This window comes from Pungitius pungitius, chromosome 11, assembly GCF_949316345.1.
Source record: "Pungitius pungitius chromosome 11, fPunPun2.1, whole genome shotgun sequence".
NCBI lineage: Eukaryota > Metazoa > Chordata > Actinopteri > Perciformes > Gasterosteidae > Pungitius > Pungitius pungitius.
In genome coordinates, this window is record NC_084910.1 from 6,656,897 (window position 1) to 6,673,994 (window position 17,098).

At 46.3% G+C, this 17,098-nt stretch overlaps 1 protein-coding gene across 2 annotated transcripts; it reads right to left on the minus strand.

Annotated features, from left to right (window-relative positions):
* Positions 1–7,813: 7,813 nt before the first annotated feature.
* LOC119198154 (potassium voltage-gated channel subfamily S member 2-like) lies at positions 7,814–17,047 on the minus strand. 2 transcript variants are annotated; one of them, XM_037455058.2, is made up of 3 exons: positions 16,802–17,047; positions 13,609–13,963; positions 7,814–13,342 (listed from the first exon to the last, which is right to left on the minus strand). In XM_037455058.2, exon 3 carries the CDS (start codon positions 13,338–13,340, stop codon positions 11,901–11,903), a length of 1,440 nt encoding a protein of 479 aa, XP_037310955.2. In that variant the 5' UTR covers positions 13,341–13,342; positions 13,609–13,963; positions 16,802–17,047; the 3' UTR covers positions 7,814–11,900. The 2 variants fall into 2 exon arrangements, with proteins under 2 accessions (XP_037310955.2, XP_037310954.2); XM_037455057.2 differs by having other exon boundaries at positions 7,815–13,342; positions 13,591–13,963.
* Between the last annotated feature and the right edge of the window lie 51 nt (positions 17,048–17,098).

The window sequence follows — 17,098 nt, forward strand, 5'->3', positions numbered from 1 at the left end:
CCGCTGGCTCCCGAATTACGCTCCATGGAAGATTTTCCACTGGAACAGTCTCATGATGATACTCTACGCTCTGCCATTGCGCAACATCTCCGCGAGCTGAGACAATTTACACCGGGAGAAAAAGTACTTGTATTGCTTCCTTCCTCCAGCTCAAAACTCCTCGCCAGGTGGCAAGGGCCCTTCGAGGTCACACGCCGGGTGGGGGATGTTGATTATGAGGTGGTGCGGTCTGACAGGGGCGGGGCTACACAAATATACCACCTCAACCTCCTGAAACCCTGGAGGGAGGCGGAGTCTGTTTCTCTGATTTCCACAGTATCGGAAAGAGAGGACCTGGGGCCGGAGGTGCCAAAAGCGGCTAATCCCACCCCGCTCCCGTGTGAGGGTCATCTCTCTGAGGACCAGAGAGCAGACATTGCCCAGTTGCAGGAGCGGTTTGCTGACGTGTTCTCCCCCCGGCCAGGCCGCACCGACCTGATAGCGCACCAAATCGAGACACCCCCGGGGGTGACGGTGAGGTCACGACCCTACAGACTACCCGAACACAAAAGAAAAGTGGTTCGGGAGGAATTGGCGGCTATGTTGGAGATGGGGGTAATAGAAGAGTCCAACAGCGCCTGGTGCAGCCCCATCGTTCTGGTGGCCAAGAAGGATGGGACTGTGCGGTTCTGCGTGGACTACCGCAAGGTAAACGACGTGTCACGATTCGACGCCTACCCAATGCCCCGGGTCGACGAACTCCTGGACCGGCTGGGCACTGCACGTTTCTTTACGACCCTGGATTTAACTAAGGGCTACTGGCAGATTCCCCTGTCGTCAGAGTCCAAAGAGAAAACAGCTTTCTCCACTCCGTATGGTTTGTACCAATTTACCATGCTTCCCTTTGGCTTGTTCGGTGCCCCGGCCACGTTCCAGCGCCTCATGGACAAGGTGCTGCGTCCGCATGCCTCATATGCGGCCGCGTACCTGGACGATGTAATCATCCACAGCACCACCTGGGCGGAGCATGTGCGGCGGGTGGACGCGGTGCTGGAGTCGCTGAGGCGGGCCGGGCTCACCGCCAACCCGGGGAAGTGTGCAGTTGGACGGAGGGAGGTACGGTATCTGGGGTACCACTTGGGGGGTGGGCAGGTGCGTCCTCAGGTGGACAAGACGGCAGCTATTGCAGCCTGCCCGCGCCCTAAGACAAAAAAAGAGGTGAGGCGGTTTTTGGGGCTGGCGGGTTACTACAGACGGTTCATCGCCGGCTTTGCGGACCTCACCAGCCCCTTGACCGACCTGACCCGGAAAGGTGCGTCAGATCCGGTCCAGTGGTCGGAGCAGTGCCAGCGGGCGTTTGAGAAGGTAAAACAGACTCTCTGTGGGGAGCCACTCCTCCACACACCTAACTTTGCTCTCCCGTTTGTTCTGCAGACCGACGCGTCGGACAGAGGGCTGGGGGCCGTTTTGTCCCAGGAGGTGGAGGGGGTCGACCGCCCCGTTGTCTACATCAGCCGGAAGCTATCTGAGAGGGAGGCCAGGTACAGCACGGTGGAGAAGGAGTGCCTGGCCATCCGGTGGGCGGTGGGCTCCCTGCGCTACTACCTCCTGGGACGCTCATTCACCCTCTGTTCGGACCACGCCCCGCTCCAATGGCTCCACCGCATGAAGGATACTAACGCCCGGATCACTCGGTGGTATCTGGCCATGCAGCCTTTTAACTTCAAGGTGGTCCATAGGCCGGGGACGCAGATGGTCGTGGCGGACTTCCTTTCCCGCCCGCTGGAGGGAGAGGGGGGGGAGTTGGCTAGGCCGGACGGCTCCCCGGCCTAAGTCGGGCGGTGGGGGTATGTGGTGGCGGGCGTGGTTTCGGCTCGGCTGCAGGGGGGAGAGAGGGGGAGTGGCTCGGGGAACCGTGCCAGGTGAGGGCAGTTAGAACCAGCTGCCAATAATTAACTAATGTGTGTGTGCTCTGCCCGAGATATAATACAGGGAGGCGGCGAGCAAAGGAGAGCGGGAGTACGAGCGAGCTGGACGCCGGCGCGTTGTTCTGAAACAGTACCCAATAAAAGTGTATTTAAAACCCGCCACCCTGGTGTCCCGTGCCTCTGTCCGGAGCCCGAGCTACCCACACAGTACAGGGGGTAATAGAGGAGTCCAACAGCGCCTGGGGCAGCCCCATCGTCCTGGTCGCTAAGAAGGATGGGTCTGTGTGTGTGTGTGTCTGCATGCTGCCTATGCTGCCGCCTACCTGGATGATGTGATCATACACAGCACCACCTAGACGGAGCATGTGTGGCAGGTGGGCGCGGTGCTGGAATCCCTGAGGCAGGCCGGGCTCACCGCCAACCCGGGGAAGTGTGCAGTTGGGCAGAGGGAGGTACGGTATCTGGGGTACCACTTGGGGGGCGGGCAGGTGCGCCCTCAGGTAGACAAGACCGCGGCTATTGCGGCCTGCTCACGTCCCAAGACTAAAAAAGAGGTGAGGCAGTGTCTGGGGCGGGCAGGGTACTACAGGAGGTTCATCCCGGGCTTTGCGGAGCTGACCAGCCCCTTAACTGACCTAACCCGGAAAATTGCCTCAGACTCGGTCCAGTGGACCGAGCGGTGCCAATGGGCGGTTGAGGGGGTAAAACAAGCTCTCTGCGGGGAACCACTTCTCCATACACCTGACTTTTCTCTCCCTTTTATCTTGCAGACTGATGCGTCGAGCAGAGGGCTGGGGGCCGTTTTGTCCCAGCAGGTGCAGGGGGTGGACCGCCCGGTCCTCTACATCAGCCGGAAGTTATCGGAGAGAGAGGCCAGGTACAGCACCGTGGAAAAGGAGTGCCTGGCCATCCGGTGGGCGGTCGACTCCCTGCGGTACTACCTCCTGGGACGCTCATTCACCCTCTGCTCGGATCACGCTCCGCTGCAGTGGCTCCACCGCATGAAGGATACCAACGCCCGGATCACTCGGTGGTATCTAGCTTTACAGCCTTTTAACTTCAAGGTGATCCATAGGCCCGGGGCGCAGAATGTCGTGGCCGACTTCCTCTCCCGCCCTCAGGAGGAGGAGGGGGGGGTGAGTTGGTTCGGCCGGCCTTAGTCGGGCGGTGGGGGTATGTGGTGGTGGGGTGTGATTAGCTCAGCTGCAGAGGGGGGGAAGCTCGGGGGAGGGGTTCAGGGAACGGTGCCGGCCGCTAACGAGCACAGCTGAGGAGCATCAGCCTGATTGTCTCTCCTGTGTTTTAAAATCAGTGAGCAGGACTGGAGGAGGGGTTCTGAACCTGACGCTCAGGGGCGAGGCCGAGGAGCGAGCAAGGAGCGAGCGACAACCTGTAACGCTACAATAAAAGATAAAACGTACCGAACTGCCTGGTGTCTGTGTGTCACTCCTTCGGGAATCCGCGCAGAGGAGTCGCCTCTGCTACAGACTTCTACACACAAAGACGTGAATCTCTAGGTCGTCCTTAACAAAAAACGTCACTCCACCTATTCTGGCGATGAATTGCTTTGCAATAGTCGCAAGGCTTTATGAACCGTGAATTGAAAGGAGTCCGTCAACACAAGACGCAAACGCAAAGGCAGACGCACACTCCAACCTTTAGTGCGACTCCGCAAGCGTGGGTGTCGCACACTGCTGCCTGGCATCTTTCTCTCCAATGTGCGCTTACTGTGCAACAAACTGGACGAACTTCAGCTGCTGATGAGGAGAGGCAGAGACTTTTCTACATCCACATGTGAGAATGGCTCTGTCTCTCTATGACCGATTCCATCAGCAACTGAAAATTTTAATATAGGATCTGGTCAGGTCTTTTCTCCACTTGAGTAGGTTGAAATCTATAAACCTTGCAGTCCTGAATAACATAAATCATTTCCCGATGCCAGTACTATTTGTTTTCTGTTCAAGGTGCACAGAGGCAGTGATGCCACCTTTTTCCTCATCCTCACTAGTGCCCTCACTGTTTTTTGATAGTCCTCCACCTTTGCTCATATTTCGTGTGTTATTGCAGCAGAACCTTCAACATAATTATTTTTCTTTCTAAGAAGTACACACCTTGAAATATCTGGGTGTTTCAAGGTGCTATTGTCGTAATTTCACTTCACTGTAGTAGACCACCACCGAGATTCAAGATTTATAAATTAAGCTGTTTGCACCTCTATCCTTGGCACATCCTAGAGGAAATTGATTCCGGGGGGAAGTAATGACATACACACACACACACATGCACACACACACGAGCACACACAAATATTGTTGCAGACCAACTGATAGGTGATATGTCTGTATCTCCTAAACCATTTCTCTTCACCCTTTGAAATTGGGTCTGTATTCTTGACTGGACCCCTGACTGCAGCCCATCCAAGCATGATAATGGATCAAATCACAGTCTGTCTGACTGACTCTGGATCACCTGTGGGAGTAGTAGTGTCTGAACAATACGCAACTCAATTTAATCTGAGCTATGTGTGTTAGCATACATGACCCTTCACAACCTTGCTTTGGACACAAGGTTTAATTGACAGAAGGTTATGTAACCATGTGCTTGCCCGATATCTCCTCTCATCTAGCAATGCTTTCTTGTCCTCATTAGGTCACCACCGTCTCGTTATGTCCACCAGGGCAGCAACAAAAATGCAGTGAGTCACGCTTCATATACAGAGGAGTACATGTGGCTGGTATGTAGAAACATCTCAAAGAGGTATAAAGGCATCACTTGTGTGTGTAGCGCTCTCTCCCAGACCATTTTTAAAACCTTGATGAATTCATGTATAACATAGTAGCAGGACGTATCTTTGTTGTTTTATGTGTGTGCAGCCTTATACTGGATCTTTAGAAGCTAATGACAATAGCAACAATAGCTTACATTAATGTTAGCTTTCTAACAAAATTCCTTATTTGCTGCTTACCTTACCTAACTGGGCTGCAGGCCTAACTGATAAATAAATGATGTGGTATATCAAAACATTATGGTTTAATTATTTAGCTTGGTGTTATTGGTGGAGCCTGTGTGGCTTATGCTGCGTTCAAACCAAAAGCGAAGCAAATTTTGTTTATTTCGTCTCAGTCATGTCACATTTTTTTGCTTCAATCGCGCCTGAAAGGGGGGCGCGGCTTATCTCTGCAGATTTTTTCCGTAAAGACAGTTATCGTTTCCGCTTTCTACCATGGAAGTAAATAACTACTATTTATTTATTGGTTGTGTGGGACTGCTGCCACACACAGCTTAAATTTCACCAACTCCTCCAGGAAGTGCGCCTGGATGACTGCCGCTTCCAGCGCTAATTCAGGCTAACCAGCAGCCGGTTTGATGACCTGTTGTGTCGGCTCGGTGTCAGCATCTCTCGCCTACACACCAACCAAGTGTATTCACGCTGTGGCAGCAGGATGGCGGTGATGACGAGCAGAGCATCTCAACGCTGATTGGCACTTATTGGCTTTCAAAAGACTAATGTTTCGCCCAAAGTTCAAATATTTCAACTTTGCCGAAAAAGCCATATATTTGCTTTGCTCCTTTTGCGTCTTTCGTGTCTTCCGCATCTTCTGAAAATGAACTTCCTTCGTGACTAGTAGCATCTGTGCATTGACTTTGCATAGAATATACTCCCACAAATAACTTGCTTTGCTTTTGGTGTGAACGCAGCATTAGAGCATCTTAACTAACCCTAAGGGTTATACCTAACATTTACTATTACAAGTGATATAACTTTGCAGTTAAATATTTAACATTTATTCCAACAGTTTAACATAATATGGACATCTTATTCAAACAATTCAATATTCAATGACTAAAAAAATACATAAAACAATATTCAGAATATGATACAATTACCATATTGTATTATCCAATATAAATATCATATAATAATTATTATATTAAAGGATAAATATATTACAATATAAATATATTTTTATGAAATCTATTAGATAATGCATATATATATATGAACCTAGTTTGTTGGTGAAATACCCGATCAGTGTGTTGAGGAATTTGCCTATTTTCATCCACGACCTGGTTGTGTATCCTCACTGCAGTCTTGTGTGCGTCGCAGCTGGGTAGTGATGTAGAAGTCTCTACAGAAGGCTTCCTTTCACGCCGGTCCGTTTTCTGATTGTGAGGTCAGGCTGATCTGGGTTCAGCTGTTTTGTAGCACTAATAGCCAAAAACGTTTTTCACCAAATACTGCAGCATACATTTTTCCTGGTCCAATATGTACTGTCAAAGATTAACAGGTAAAGTAAGTGTGACAGAATATTCTCAAATGTAAAGTTTTGTTAAATCAAAGGGGCATCTAAATAGTTTGTTTTGCTTCAGCTCAACTCCATCATTGTCACTTCAAAAATCCTCAAACTTAAGGACTCCCATAATGAAAGTGTTTTGCACTTAGTGGTGCTTCTGTGCCATTCAAACATAACTGCCAAAGTACACCATTGCCCTTCTTGGCTGTTAAGAACAAAAATGCATTTTCAGCCTTCCAGTCTGTTTAAGCAGGACTACATGTGGAGTTTAAGTGAGTTGATTTTCCTAAAAGTCATTGGAAAAAGGTAGGAGAGTGCTTGCTAAGTGTTGGATTGGACCATTTTTGCCATCCATTCAAATTTAGATGAAATAACCATTGCGAATTTAATCGAAAAACATCTGTCTGTGAATGGATGAGTCATTTAATGGCGGCAGACAGAGTAATGCATTAAAAGGAAGGAATGTTAATGGTCCCACTTTTCTAGACTGAATGTCCTTTAGGAGTTCTTTGATGATAAAGGGCCCAAGATTTCCTGTTGAGGGACCATCAGCATACATTTGAAATAAGTGTGGCGTAAAAAAGTTGTTATTTTGCATAATATTGTCCCTCGGGATACGAGGAGAGAGGAATATCCACATTGTGTTTGTAGCTTGTGAAATAACTACCAGATTGATTGGCAAAATGTTTTAAATAGACACTAATCAACCCAGGTTCTTCACAGCAAGAAGAACCTGGGTTCATCTCCCAACAAGTGACCTTTCTGTGTCTCTGTGTCTGCCTGATGTTAGCTGGGATCGAGCCAAGCCCCCCCCCCTGCCAGCCCTTATGAAGTAGTGGCTTTGAAGATGGACGGAATAAAAACAAGTTTCAATTTCCATCAACTTCCCTTTGTGTTCAGTGATAATTTAGAACAGGGCGTTTCAACTTTTTTCAGGCCAAGGTCCCTTAAACTGATGGCGAGAGGGATCAGGGACCCCCTATTCTACAGAGTTTGGTCCGCCATCTTTTATTTTTGAGGTTCGCGCTCTTTAGATGTGAGCATAAACGCAATCTGACTGGCTAGTGCCTGTGCTGTTGTATTTGCATGAAAGGTGCTGTGAATGATCGGTGCCCAGCTTCAGAGAGCCCCTGTGGGTAGCTGAATGTGTACTGTTGAAGACCTCTGATTTAGAAAATGCTAGCATAGTGGTACACTAAATTAAGATAGTGAATATGGTGGACATAAAAGTGGCCACACCTCAGCATGCAGAAGGTAGCTTTCTGTGCAGGTATTCAAGAACACCCAAACCGAGACCAGAGCATATCGCATGTGGAACATGGAAAACCTGAGCACAGTGATCTAAAACACATGAAGATTCCTCCTAAATACATTTTTTTATACTTTATATTATATATATACGGGCAAAATGAAAAATGCGTTGCTAAATAATCAAATTGACCATATTTGATTTGGTTTTTTTGTTACAACAATGAGGTCTGCAAGTTAGTCAGTTTATTGATATCCCAGATATTCCTGTAAAAAAATAAAATGTCTGAGACAGAGACCTGACCAGATGCAAATGTGGTCCATTTCGACACCCTAATTGGGTCTTGTGCTGGTAGATTTTCTTAAAGCAATCAAAACGTTGTCTTTTTCCATTTATTTCCTTGCCTGGGGATCAAAGTTTGGAACAGCTACACATGGACAGCAGTGCAATCTTCTTCTTCATAGTTCAGAGTATTACATCCATCTTTACACAAAAGGTCAGAGATAAGAATACTGGCATCGAGGGGCCTCGGGCCTGGGGAGCCTCAGAATGTGGTCACAATACATTTCTGATTAGATTTAAGAGCCGTTTATAGGCACCTCTGGCCCGATTCCTGGTGTCGGGGACTAAGACTTAGTCTTCAGCCCTTGTCAGTTAATGGCTGAGCTGTGTTTACGCACACAGCTGTGTTTATGCATGAATAAAGGTGGTGTCAGAGGTGTCTCTGTTTCTCTTCTGTTGAGATAGTTTTTCAGATAGCACTTTCTCACTATGAAACTTAGCAATTATCTTTAGACAGTTCACCTTATAAACATTATAACCTTATAAAACATCATAGCATCATTATTTTTTTCCATTACAGTCTACAGGCCAGTCAACACCAAGACAGATCTTGAGTACTACAACCCTGAGAGCATTTGCTTAAAGCACCACTGAGCTTTACAAAGCCGAATGCACTGCAGAAGGATCAGTCTCCTTCTAATGAAATGTATCCAGCTCTATTAAATCTATTTAATAATCCCAGATAGCTTTTGTTCTATCATCAGAACATTCCTTTTCATTTTGAGGTTGGTAAGTTAGGACTAGACTCTCCTCCCCCTGAATAAAACTATTACTAAAGTATTTACTCCAAATAAAGATGTGAGGATGGTAAATAATGAAAAAAAAATCTAAATCAAAGTTTGTTCAGGGCATCCTTGTTTAACTGTAGCATGAAGCAGCATGTGATTAGTCATCCTTGTTTGTCATTACCTGCATTTGCATCAGATCTGTATGTGATAATTAGCCATGCCGTTATTTTTGGAGTTTTCAAAGATTAGACACTCAAGCCGGAGGCAGAAAGTGTTGTGTGTGTGTGCTTGGGGAGAAAGAACACACACGCACAGAAAAGCTCCAATCTTCCCACACTGTTTTAAAGCAAAGGGATAGTAGCAGATGGTAATGTGCAACAACACAGAACGCCTGCTTAGTAACAGATATCCCCGATAGAGAGTAGACTGGAGACAACGCCTGCGTGTTGCCAGTGTCAACAAATTCCCCATCACACACTGGTATGTCACACGCACCATTTACTGTCAGCTCCGTGCTAACACGCATCCTTTCATTATCGGCCTCTCTTGTCTTTGTTCACAGCAGCTGTAAAAGAAAACAAATAAAACCAGGTGCTTTAAACTTTCTACATTGAACATTGTTTCATAAAGTACATAGTTGATTACATATGGTAACTCTTGAAGCTTTAATGATGTCACGGGAGACCATTTCAAACTATTGAATTATACGTGCGATATTGGGGTGTTAGTAATTCAAGCGTAATGTTTGGATTGTCAACAAGCTAGATTTAAGATTTGCTGGTTACCGGTTTAAAGGAAATCGGCAGACTTTTTGTCTTCCCCTGATGTCTTAGGCTGCCATCTGCACTCAGCTGTGTGCCAGATAGGCCCTGGGCCTCCTCACATCTGTCTCCACATTTTAGTGAGTTTTGATGTGGAAGCGGAGGAGAGGGCCTGACATCACAGTGACCCCTCCACACACAGTCGCACTGACCTTTGGACTTGGACTACGATGGTCAAATTAACCAATAGCGTTACTTTTCCTCTTGTTCCAACACTCCTTAAGTAGATCTCCACATTTTTCCAAATCCTGTAATCACTTTTGTGTTCCAGAGATGGAAACAACAATTTTTTTTGGTCTGCCTCTGTTGATTTGTGTAAATGTCATCCACTGTCACCATGAACCCATTTACTGATTCCTCCATGATAGCGTGGTGCCGCGTGGTGTGGGATTTGTGCCTGGGGGGGGAAAGCCTTTAAAGGCGCAGGAGTAAACAAAAGGAGGCTGATATAATTGGCCTCTGAGGGTGAATGTCAGTTCAAATGAGCTCCCAAGAAAAACCTTGAAAAAGAGCTGCAAAATGTGAATCTCATTAGTATTTTCCAAGCAAGCACAACCTTGTTGCGCATTAAAATCCCCCCAATTCCACTCGGTTATTCTCCCATCATCCCATAAATGAATAAAACATCATGATATTTATTTAAGTTAACCAAACAGTTTGTTGGTGTTTAATAATTTAGGATGTATAGGTAATGATGCATTTTGTGTGGTAAAAGACAATGCAATGACATGAAAACTATCAGTGTTTTGGTCTCTGGGGGTCTGTTGGGAGTTCAGTACCGCAGGTGGTTGCTGTCTGTATGCTCAAACTAATTGGTTTGCGAGTGCAAATATGTTTTGCTGTTTCTTCTCATATAGATCTGGAGACAGTGAATTGAAAATGATCTTTGGACTGCAGGAGCAGATTGGTTGGATTGCTCAAGTGCCTGAGATGTGCGTAAATGTCTGAATTATCTGTGCAAATAAAACAAGGACAGTGGTGAGATTTTTAAATAAAGGATCTGACGTATAGAAATCCCTCTAATGGCAAAAATTATTCTTAAATAACTGAAATCATTGCACACATATCAGCTAACACAATAATTCATTTTATTGAGCTGTTGTCTGCTTGTACCAAATGACTCCTTTGACATTGAACTGTAATAAAAGCCGCCAAGAGACTCCTTCGTGTTCATGCCAGTAACAAGCCGGGAGACTCCTTTCCAAAATAAGAAAATGAAATCTTGCTATTACGCAAACACCTTGAGAATCGATCTAAATAGAAGATATATGCAGATATTCTTCTGTTTACCGGCTTGAGATAAGGACACAAATGACTTCAGAGAAAAGGTCATATCTTTCCGCTGCGTTCTCAGAGGGCAATGAGGGCAGGCCTTACAGCTTAGTTAAGTAAGTGCTTTGTACAATAGAATTCAGAAACGTAAGCAATGCTTGGTTTGACATGAGTCCCTTGCTCATTATCCGTTTCACATGTTAAAACAACTGCTAAAGGGTCTTGGTGGCCACATTGATAACGTTTTAAAGTGAAATATTCAAATTGACTGGGATTGTTCTCTAGGAACCAAGAAGCATGTTTGTAGTTCATAGAATATCTTCCTCTCTAAACCAACACAATCTTATGATCACATTTATTTGGCTCCATTTTAACCCAAATTCTGTAGTAGAATAAGCTGCTAGTGCTTGGCGGATGATACAGAGCTCAGCGCTGCAAACGGAATCGTTCCAGACCTCCTTTGTGCTTGTATCAGTCAGAATTCTATAATAAGCAGATGCCTCACGGGGTGTATTTCTATGCACGCTTTATTGTTAATGTGTGGACGTGACAAATGTACCCACGGGGACAATAACATATGTATCAATCCATTGTTAAATACCAGCCCTACGGAAAGTGTTTTGTCTGGCCTATATGCCAAACATGCTCCCAATATACCCTGTCACTGAATACCTGTGTATCCAACATGTCAGAGTCACACTGTTCCAAATCCTCTGTCAGTCACAAAACATAAAACCCCTCTGGGTTCACAATTTAATCTCAATCAGTAGACGCTAGAAATGTTGCGTTTTTTGTTTAATACAGTTTGCTTTTCACCTCTGAAATTTAACCTGTTGCAAGACAACAATTACACATCAACAATTATGTTGAGAGCGAAAGCTGCAGTTACTGTCTGACACCACAACGTGTACAGCTGGAGGATGGACTACACAGTGTGACACCCTCGACAACTGCACATAACGGCAGCATTCTCTTTTTTCATCTTAAGTGCCCACGTTTTGGTGTGTAGTTTGACCGTCATAAAGCACAGTGAAATATCATATATTTATGTATCATCTCAGACTTCTCTGTACATTTTCCTGCTTTCTCCTTGGAACTGCCACATAGAATAACACATTATTGCACTGAGCTACAAGGAGGCAAACGGTGAGACATCAGTGTAAGGAAGGAGTGTTTTCTGAGCTTTCAGGACCCTGGATAGCTACCCGTGCGGGACCACATTGAATGAGAGGCGTCACCCAACCTGACTTCCCGCCCCCTCCGCATTTCCTTGATTAAACTCTGTCTCAGTGTATTGATTCGTTCAGGCTGTGCTCGCTTGGTGAGCTCCGGCTCATGTTAGACAAGCTCGCCATGAGGGATTTGACTTTGTGCGCATAATAGTTCCTCAGGTTGACCGGGGGCACCTCCTTGATCCCCTCGTCGAAGTCGCAGCTCCTCATCGCAGCCTCCAGCTGTTTCTGTCTCTTGTAGAAGAGAGAGAATTTGTTGAAAATGAGCGTGATCGGAAGCACGACAACAAGGATCCCGGCCAAGATGCACGCCGAGGCGGTAAGCTTGCCCGCTATGGACACTGGTACCACGTCCCCGTACCCAACGGTGGTCATGCTGACCGTGGCCCACCACCAGCACGCCGGGATGGTGGAGAGATCGTCGCTGTCCTCTTTCTCCACCGTGTAGGCCATGACGGAGAAAAATGACACCCCGACGGCCAGGTAGAGGAGCAACAGGCCCACCTCTTTATAACTGTTCCTGAGGGTGGCCCCCAGCGAGCGCAGTCCGGTGGAGTGACGCGCCAGCTTCAGGATGCGGAAAATCCTCATCAGCCTCAGCACTTGCGCGACGCGTCCCAGATTGGCCAGCGCCGGGCTGCTCTCCACCACCAGGTTGATGAGGAGCGTCAGGTAGAACGGGAGGATGGACACCAGGTCGATCAGGTTCAACGGGTGCTCAAAGAAATGCGGCAGGTCCGGCGCCACCGTGAACCGGGCGACCAGCTCGAGAGTGAACCAGCCGATGCCGAAGTGCTCCACGGTCTCGAACCTGGGGTCCTCCGCGGGCAGCCCTTCGTCGTCCACCAGGCTGAACTCGCTCATGCTGTTCAGGCACATGGTGGCGATGGAGCCGAGCACCACAAGGATGGAGAGGATGCTAATGATGCGGCTGGCCACAGAGTATCCGGGGTTGTCCAGCATCAACCACACGCGCCTCCGCGCGCTCCCAAGCGGCTGCTTGTCAAACTTAGTGGCGTCGCTGTAAAACTCCAACAGCTCGTCAAAAGACGACGTGGTGCTCCCTTCATCACTCCTATCGTCCCAGTCCTCCTGGTCCTGGTCCATTTTTCGGCAGTGGTAAGCACTGCTGCAGCACGAGTCGATGAAGAACTCGTTGATGCCCCAGTACTCGATCTCCTGGCTGAAGGAGAAAATGCACAGCTCGGCCATGACGTGCAGCCGCCCCGTGTTGTAGAAATTCAACACGTAGGGGAAGAGCGCCGGGTTCCTGTCGAAGTAGAATTCCTTCTCCGTGTCGTCGTAATCGTCGCATAGCTCCAGGATTGACTCTTTGGACTGGCAGTGGAGCAGGCGTGCAAGCCTCGTCTCGGGGAACCGGGAGAGGGTGTCGGACAGGAGGCGCTTCTTGAAGCCGCCCACGTTGATGTGGATCGCGGCGTTATCGTCCGCACATGTCCCGCAGAGCGGCTCACCCAGGGCCTGACCCGTCATGCCTGGGGGGTGGGGGGATATCGCACAGAAAGCAATGAGAAATAACACATGGAAAACAGAGGAAGAGACACAGGCACATTCAGAGAGAATACGAAATATATTAACATCATGACTTAAACAGTTTTCATTGTTTTAAACTAAGAGAAGCAGACATTATCATCATTATTAATAGTATTATTATTATTATTATCTATGACAAACGAATAACAGACATTTACATTCAGAGCAATGACTGAAACAAGGAACTCACTAAGTGCTGCCCGCTCACCGAACCCCCCCACGAGAAGACTCCGAATCCGGTGATCGCATTCTACACTTCACGGACAAGTTGTGGCCCGTGTAACAGCCGGTAGTCCTTACATCCTGCATCCGCCGACCAGGCACCTCCTTCAGCCACAGGTACCGGCTACATTTACAAAGGAGGATTGTGGGGAGCCACAGGAACACATCAACGCCCTGGCAGCCGCTTCTTGATGTGCGAGGGAATTCCTCCCCCTCTCCCTCTCTCTCCCTTGCTCTCCCTCTCTATTTCTCTCTCTGTCTGTTGCTGCGCAGCAACATGTAGTCCTCCCTCTGCACCGCCCACCAGGAAGAGTGATCTCAGCAGGAGATGGGTGGAGGCTCTGCGAGGAGAGGAGATCGAATAATCAACTTACAAAATAAACTATTGCAATGATGCCTTTCCAGTAACAGGCTTTCTACAAGATCCCTAACTTCCAAACACTTCATATTTACCTCATCTAATGTAGAGGCTAGATTTATTTACAGCATTTTATGCAATAAGATCAATGGTTTACATCTGCAATGGAGGTTGACATAACTTATTAAATCCCCTAAGTATTGGTCTGAATCTGGCAATTCCCATCCCACAACTCATTTGCGTCTTTTATTGGACCTTCCCTAATTCCTTGGCCCTGACTTCATTGAGTTTGTAATGCAGGATTTCTGTTAAAACTTTAATCAAAGCTGTGGTTATTTTGTTTTATTGTACAACTGTTTCCTTAGGTCGAACAATAAAGCCCTGGATAAATGCCTGAGGGTGCTGTCTACACCTAACCTGTTTGGTTTCGAAAAACCAAACTCCCCTTTTGTTTGCCTTGTTTCCGGTTTGGTTCGACTGGTATGAAAGCTTCAATCGATCGTCGGTGCAATTTCTGACACTGTTTGTCAGTGTCAGGTTTTTCTTTGGGTATTCCTGTTCTTGTTTCTTGACGCTATTGAAGTGAGTGAAGGTAATCTAATTATTTATTTATTTTATCATGAGTCTGAGCTGTTAAACTAATACACTGAAAAAAACATCCTGAGATCCCTTGAGGATTTTGAAAATCAACAGGCTGCCCAGTTTTGGTCCCAACATAGATGATAAGCAGCAATGGTGAAGGTTGTCGATATCACTTAATTTTGTTGAAGAAGGAGATCCAAAGTGATGGCTTCAATAGCAGCTATTGCTCACCAGGCTGTGGCACTGTGACCGTCTTCTCTTTTGTGCGGGCTTCAGCCACGTTAGAAAACACAGTTAGGGCCATTGGAAGCAATTCCCCCGCTTGCTGTATTGTATTGCAGCACTTAGTTGGCAACCTAACAGCTGGCTGCCGGAAGCAATAGAACTGTTTACTTCTAAATAGGATCCATCATTTCCAGATTGTTACTTCTAGGCAGCAAGGGCATTAATATTTGATCACATTTGCTATTTTCTCCCCAACAGTTGGAGTTTAACACTAGCACCTATAAACCCATGAGATTGCTCGTATTTATTGGGTTTTTACAGTCACATTCACACGCAGCGTCTACTCACACTGGATACTTTTCGGCCGATTAATGAAAACTAACACCATGCTCTTCAGGAGGTCCCAATAAAGATGATGTCATAGGTCGACGGATCCTACGATCTCACACAGCAGAGTTGCAGGAATTTTGAAGCTTAACAAATGCCTTGAAAGCACACACAGCCACTCTGAGTTTACAGTACTGCAAAATGACTTTTTCTTATTTAGGTTGTGTGGGAATGTTGTTGCAATGTTGATCCTCTTCAATCTATCCTTATGCTTGTCTAGTAGAGTAGTATGTAGTACCTGGGTATCATTCTCTGTTCTCTGAGGTTCCTTGATGTTTACGATCTGTAGTATTCTGGATATTTCTCACCATGTTTCCTCTTATTTCTCACCATATTTTCTCTCAGAGTAAAGCCTTATAATCCCAGACAGGCGCCAACATGCCTTTTAGTATTCCACATTTGGAAGGTGTTATGATGTCACAGTTTTAGGATTATATTAGGCTACAGCCAGTGTTGATCCTTTACCTGCTGGGAAATGTTCATCTACAGTGCAGCATATCTGATTTAAAGTCTTTCCGCTCAGTACTGAAATGTATCTCTGACCACACACACACCCTCAGGTTTCATTAGCATGGGTGAAGAAGCTTGATGTTTGTATCCACTGCTCTGTTCAGGATTACTGAGGCAGTTTGTTCAGATTAATTGCTGTCTGCTTTCAAATAAAGCGGGCTGCTTCATTCTTCTCCCACACGGCTGTGTTTAATGCTTTGTGGAGGGGGCACTATTCATGATAGATTATTCCGGAAAAGGTTTCCTTGGATCTGCTTCCTTGTTTGCAGGCCTTGGTGTCACGGTTTGGGTTCATGTCTTGTTTTATTTTGTAGTCTCATGTCTCTTGTGTCCCTGGGGTAACTTCACTTCCTGCCTTGTCCTGTCTTCCCCTGTGATTGTCTGCAGTGTCGATGATTGTTTCCACCTGTGTCCAATCACCTGCACCTCCCCTGTGTATTTAAGCCATGTCAGTCTTTTTATATGTATCTGTAAAACAATATTGTTTATCACTGTATTGAAGGTTTTTCATTTGATACATAGAAAATCAAATGAATGTGTTTCTCTGTAAATTTGTTAAGGAAAATTCCTTAGGCTGGGTCATTCGACAAACGCAAAGGCTGAACCAAGCGGCCTCCGAAATGAGACGGTCTGGCCTACAGCTGAATGTTAATCCATTTACAAGAATCACTACAGTCAAAAGAAGGCAGATGAGCTCCATGCTATTAACAGTTCAGCGGCTAACATGACTTTTGTTACATTAATGTTCATAGGAAGATGCACATATTTAGGACCCTGGGGAATTTGGGTATGTGTTATAAGGTTTACAATCTAAATGAGATTATTCTGTATAAATTGTGGTTACATAATAAATGAATAAAACATCTACTTCAATATTAAGTCCCCATTTAAAGATGAGGTGTCATTCAATTCATAGGCCTACTGTAATCAGATGTGTTAAGTCTAAGGATCATTTGATATTTCACATTCCAATAATATAAGGAAAGTGCGTTTCTATTTGAAAAACCTAGCATTCTCCTCTGCACATCATCAAATCATTTTGATTATGTCGAGCACCTCTGAAATAAATAAGCATTCATCTATTGATCATTCATCTAAGCATGAATATATTCATCACCTAAAAAGACATCAGCCGAATGCGTCCGGGAAGCTTCCTTTGGGCAGGATGCACCTCCAGCTGTACGCGCACGGAATGGGCATCAGACGGCGTCCTCTCTTCTTATGATGATCCTTTTTGCACTGGCTTTCAGCTACTGATGAGCTTTTCAAAGGGAAGTGAGGAGGAGCAGACACAGCCATAAATTAGCACATGCATACAAAAAGAAACACCTGTTGCCTTGAGGTTGAGGACAGCAACGGGGACGGCTCGCCACTCTTTAGAATCGGAGGTGGGTTCCAGCCATCCAGGTGGGGG

What these genes read in the sequence shown, in the direction of transcription:
- LOC119198154 (XM_037455058.2), bottom strand. Translation starts at nt 13,340, where the DNA reads ATGACGGGTCAGGCCCTGGGTGAGCCGCTCTGCGGGACATGTGCGGAC.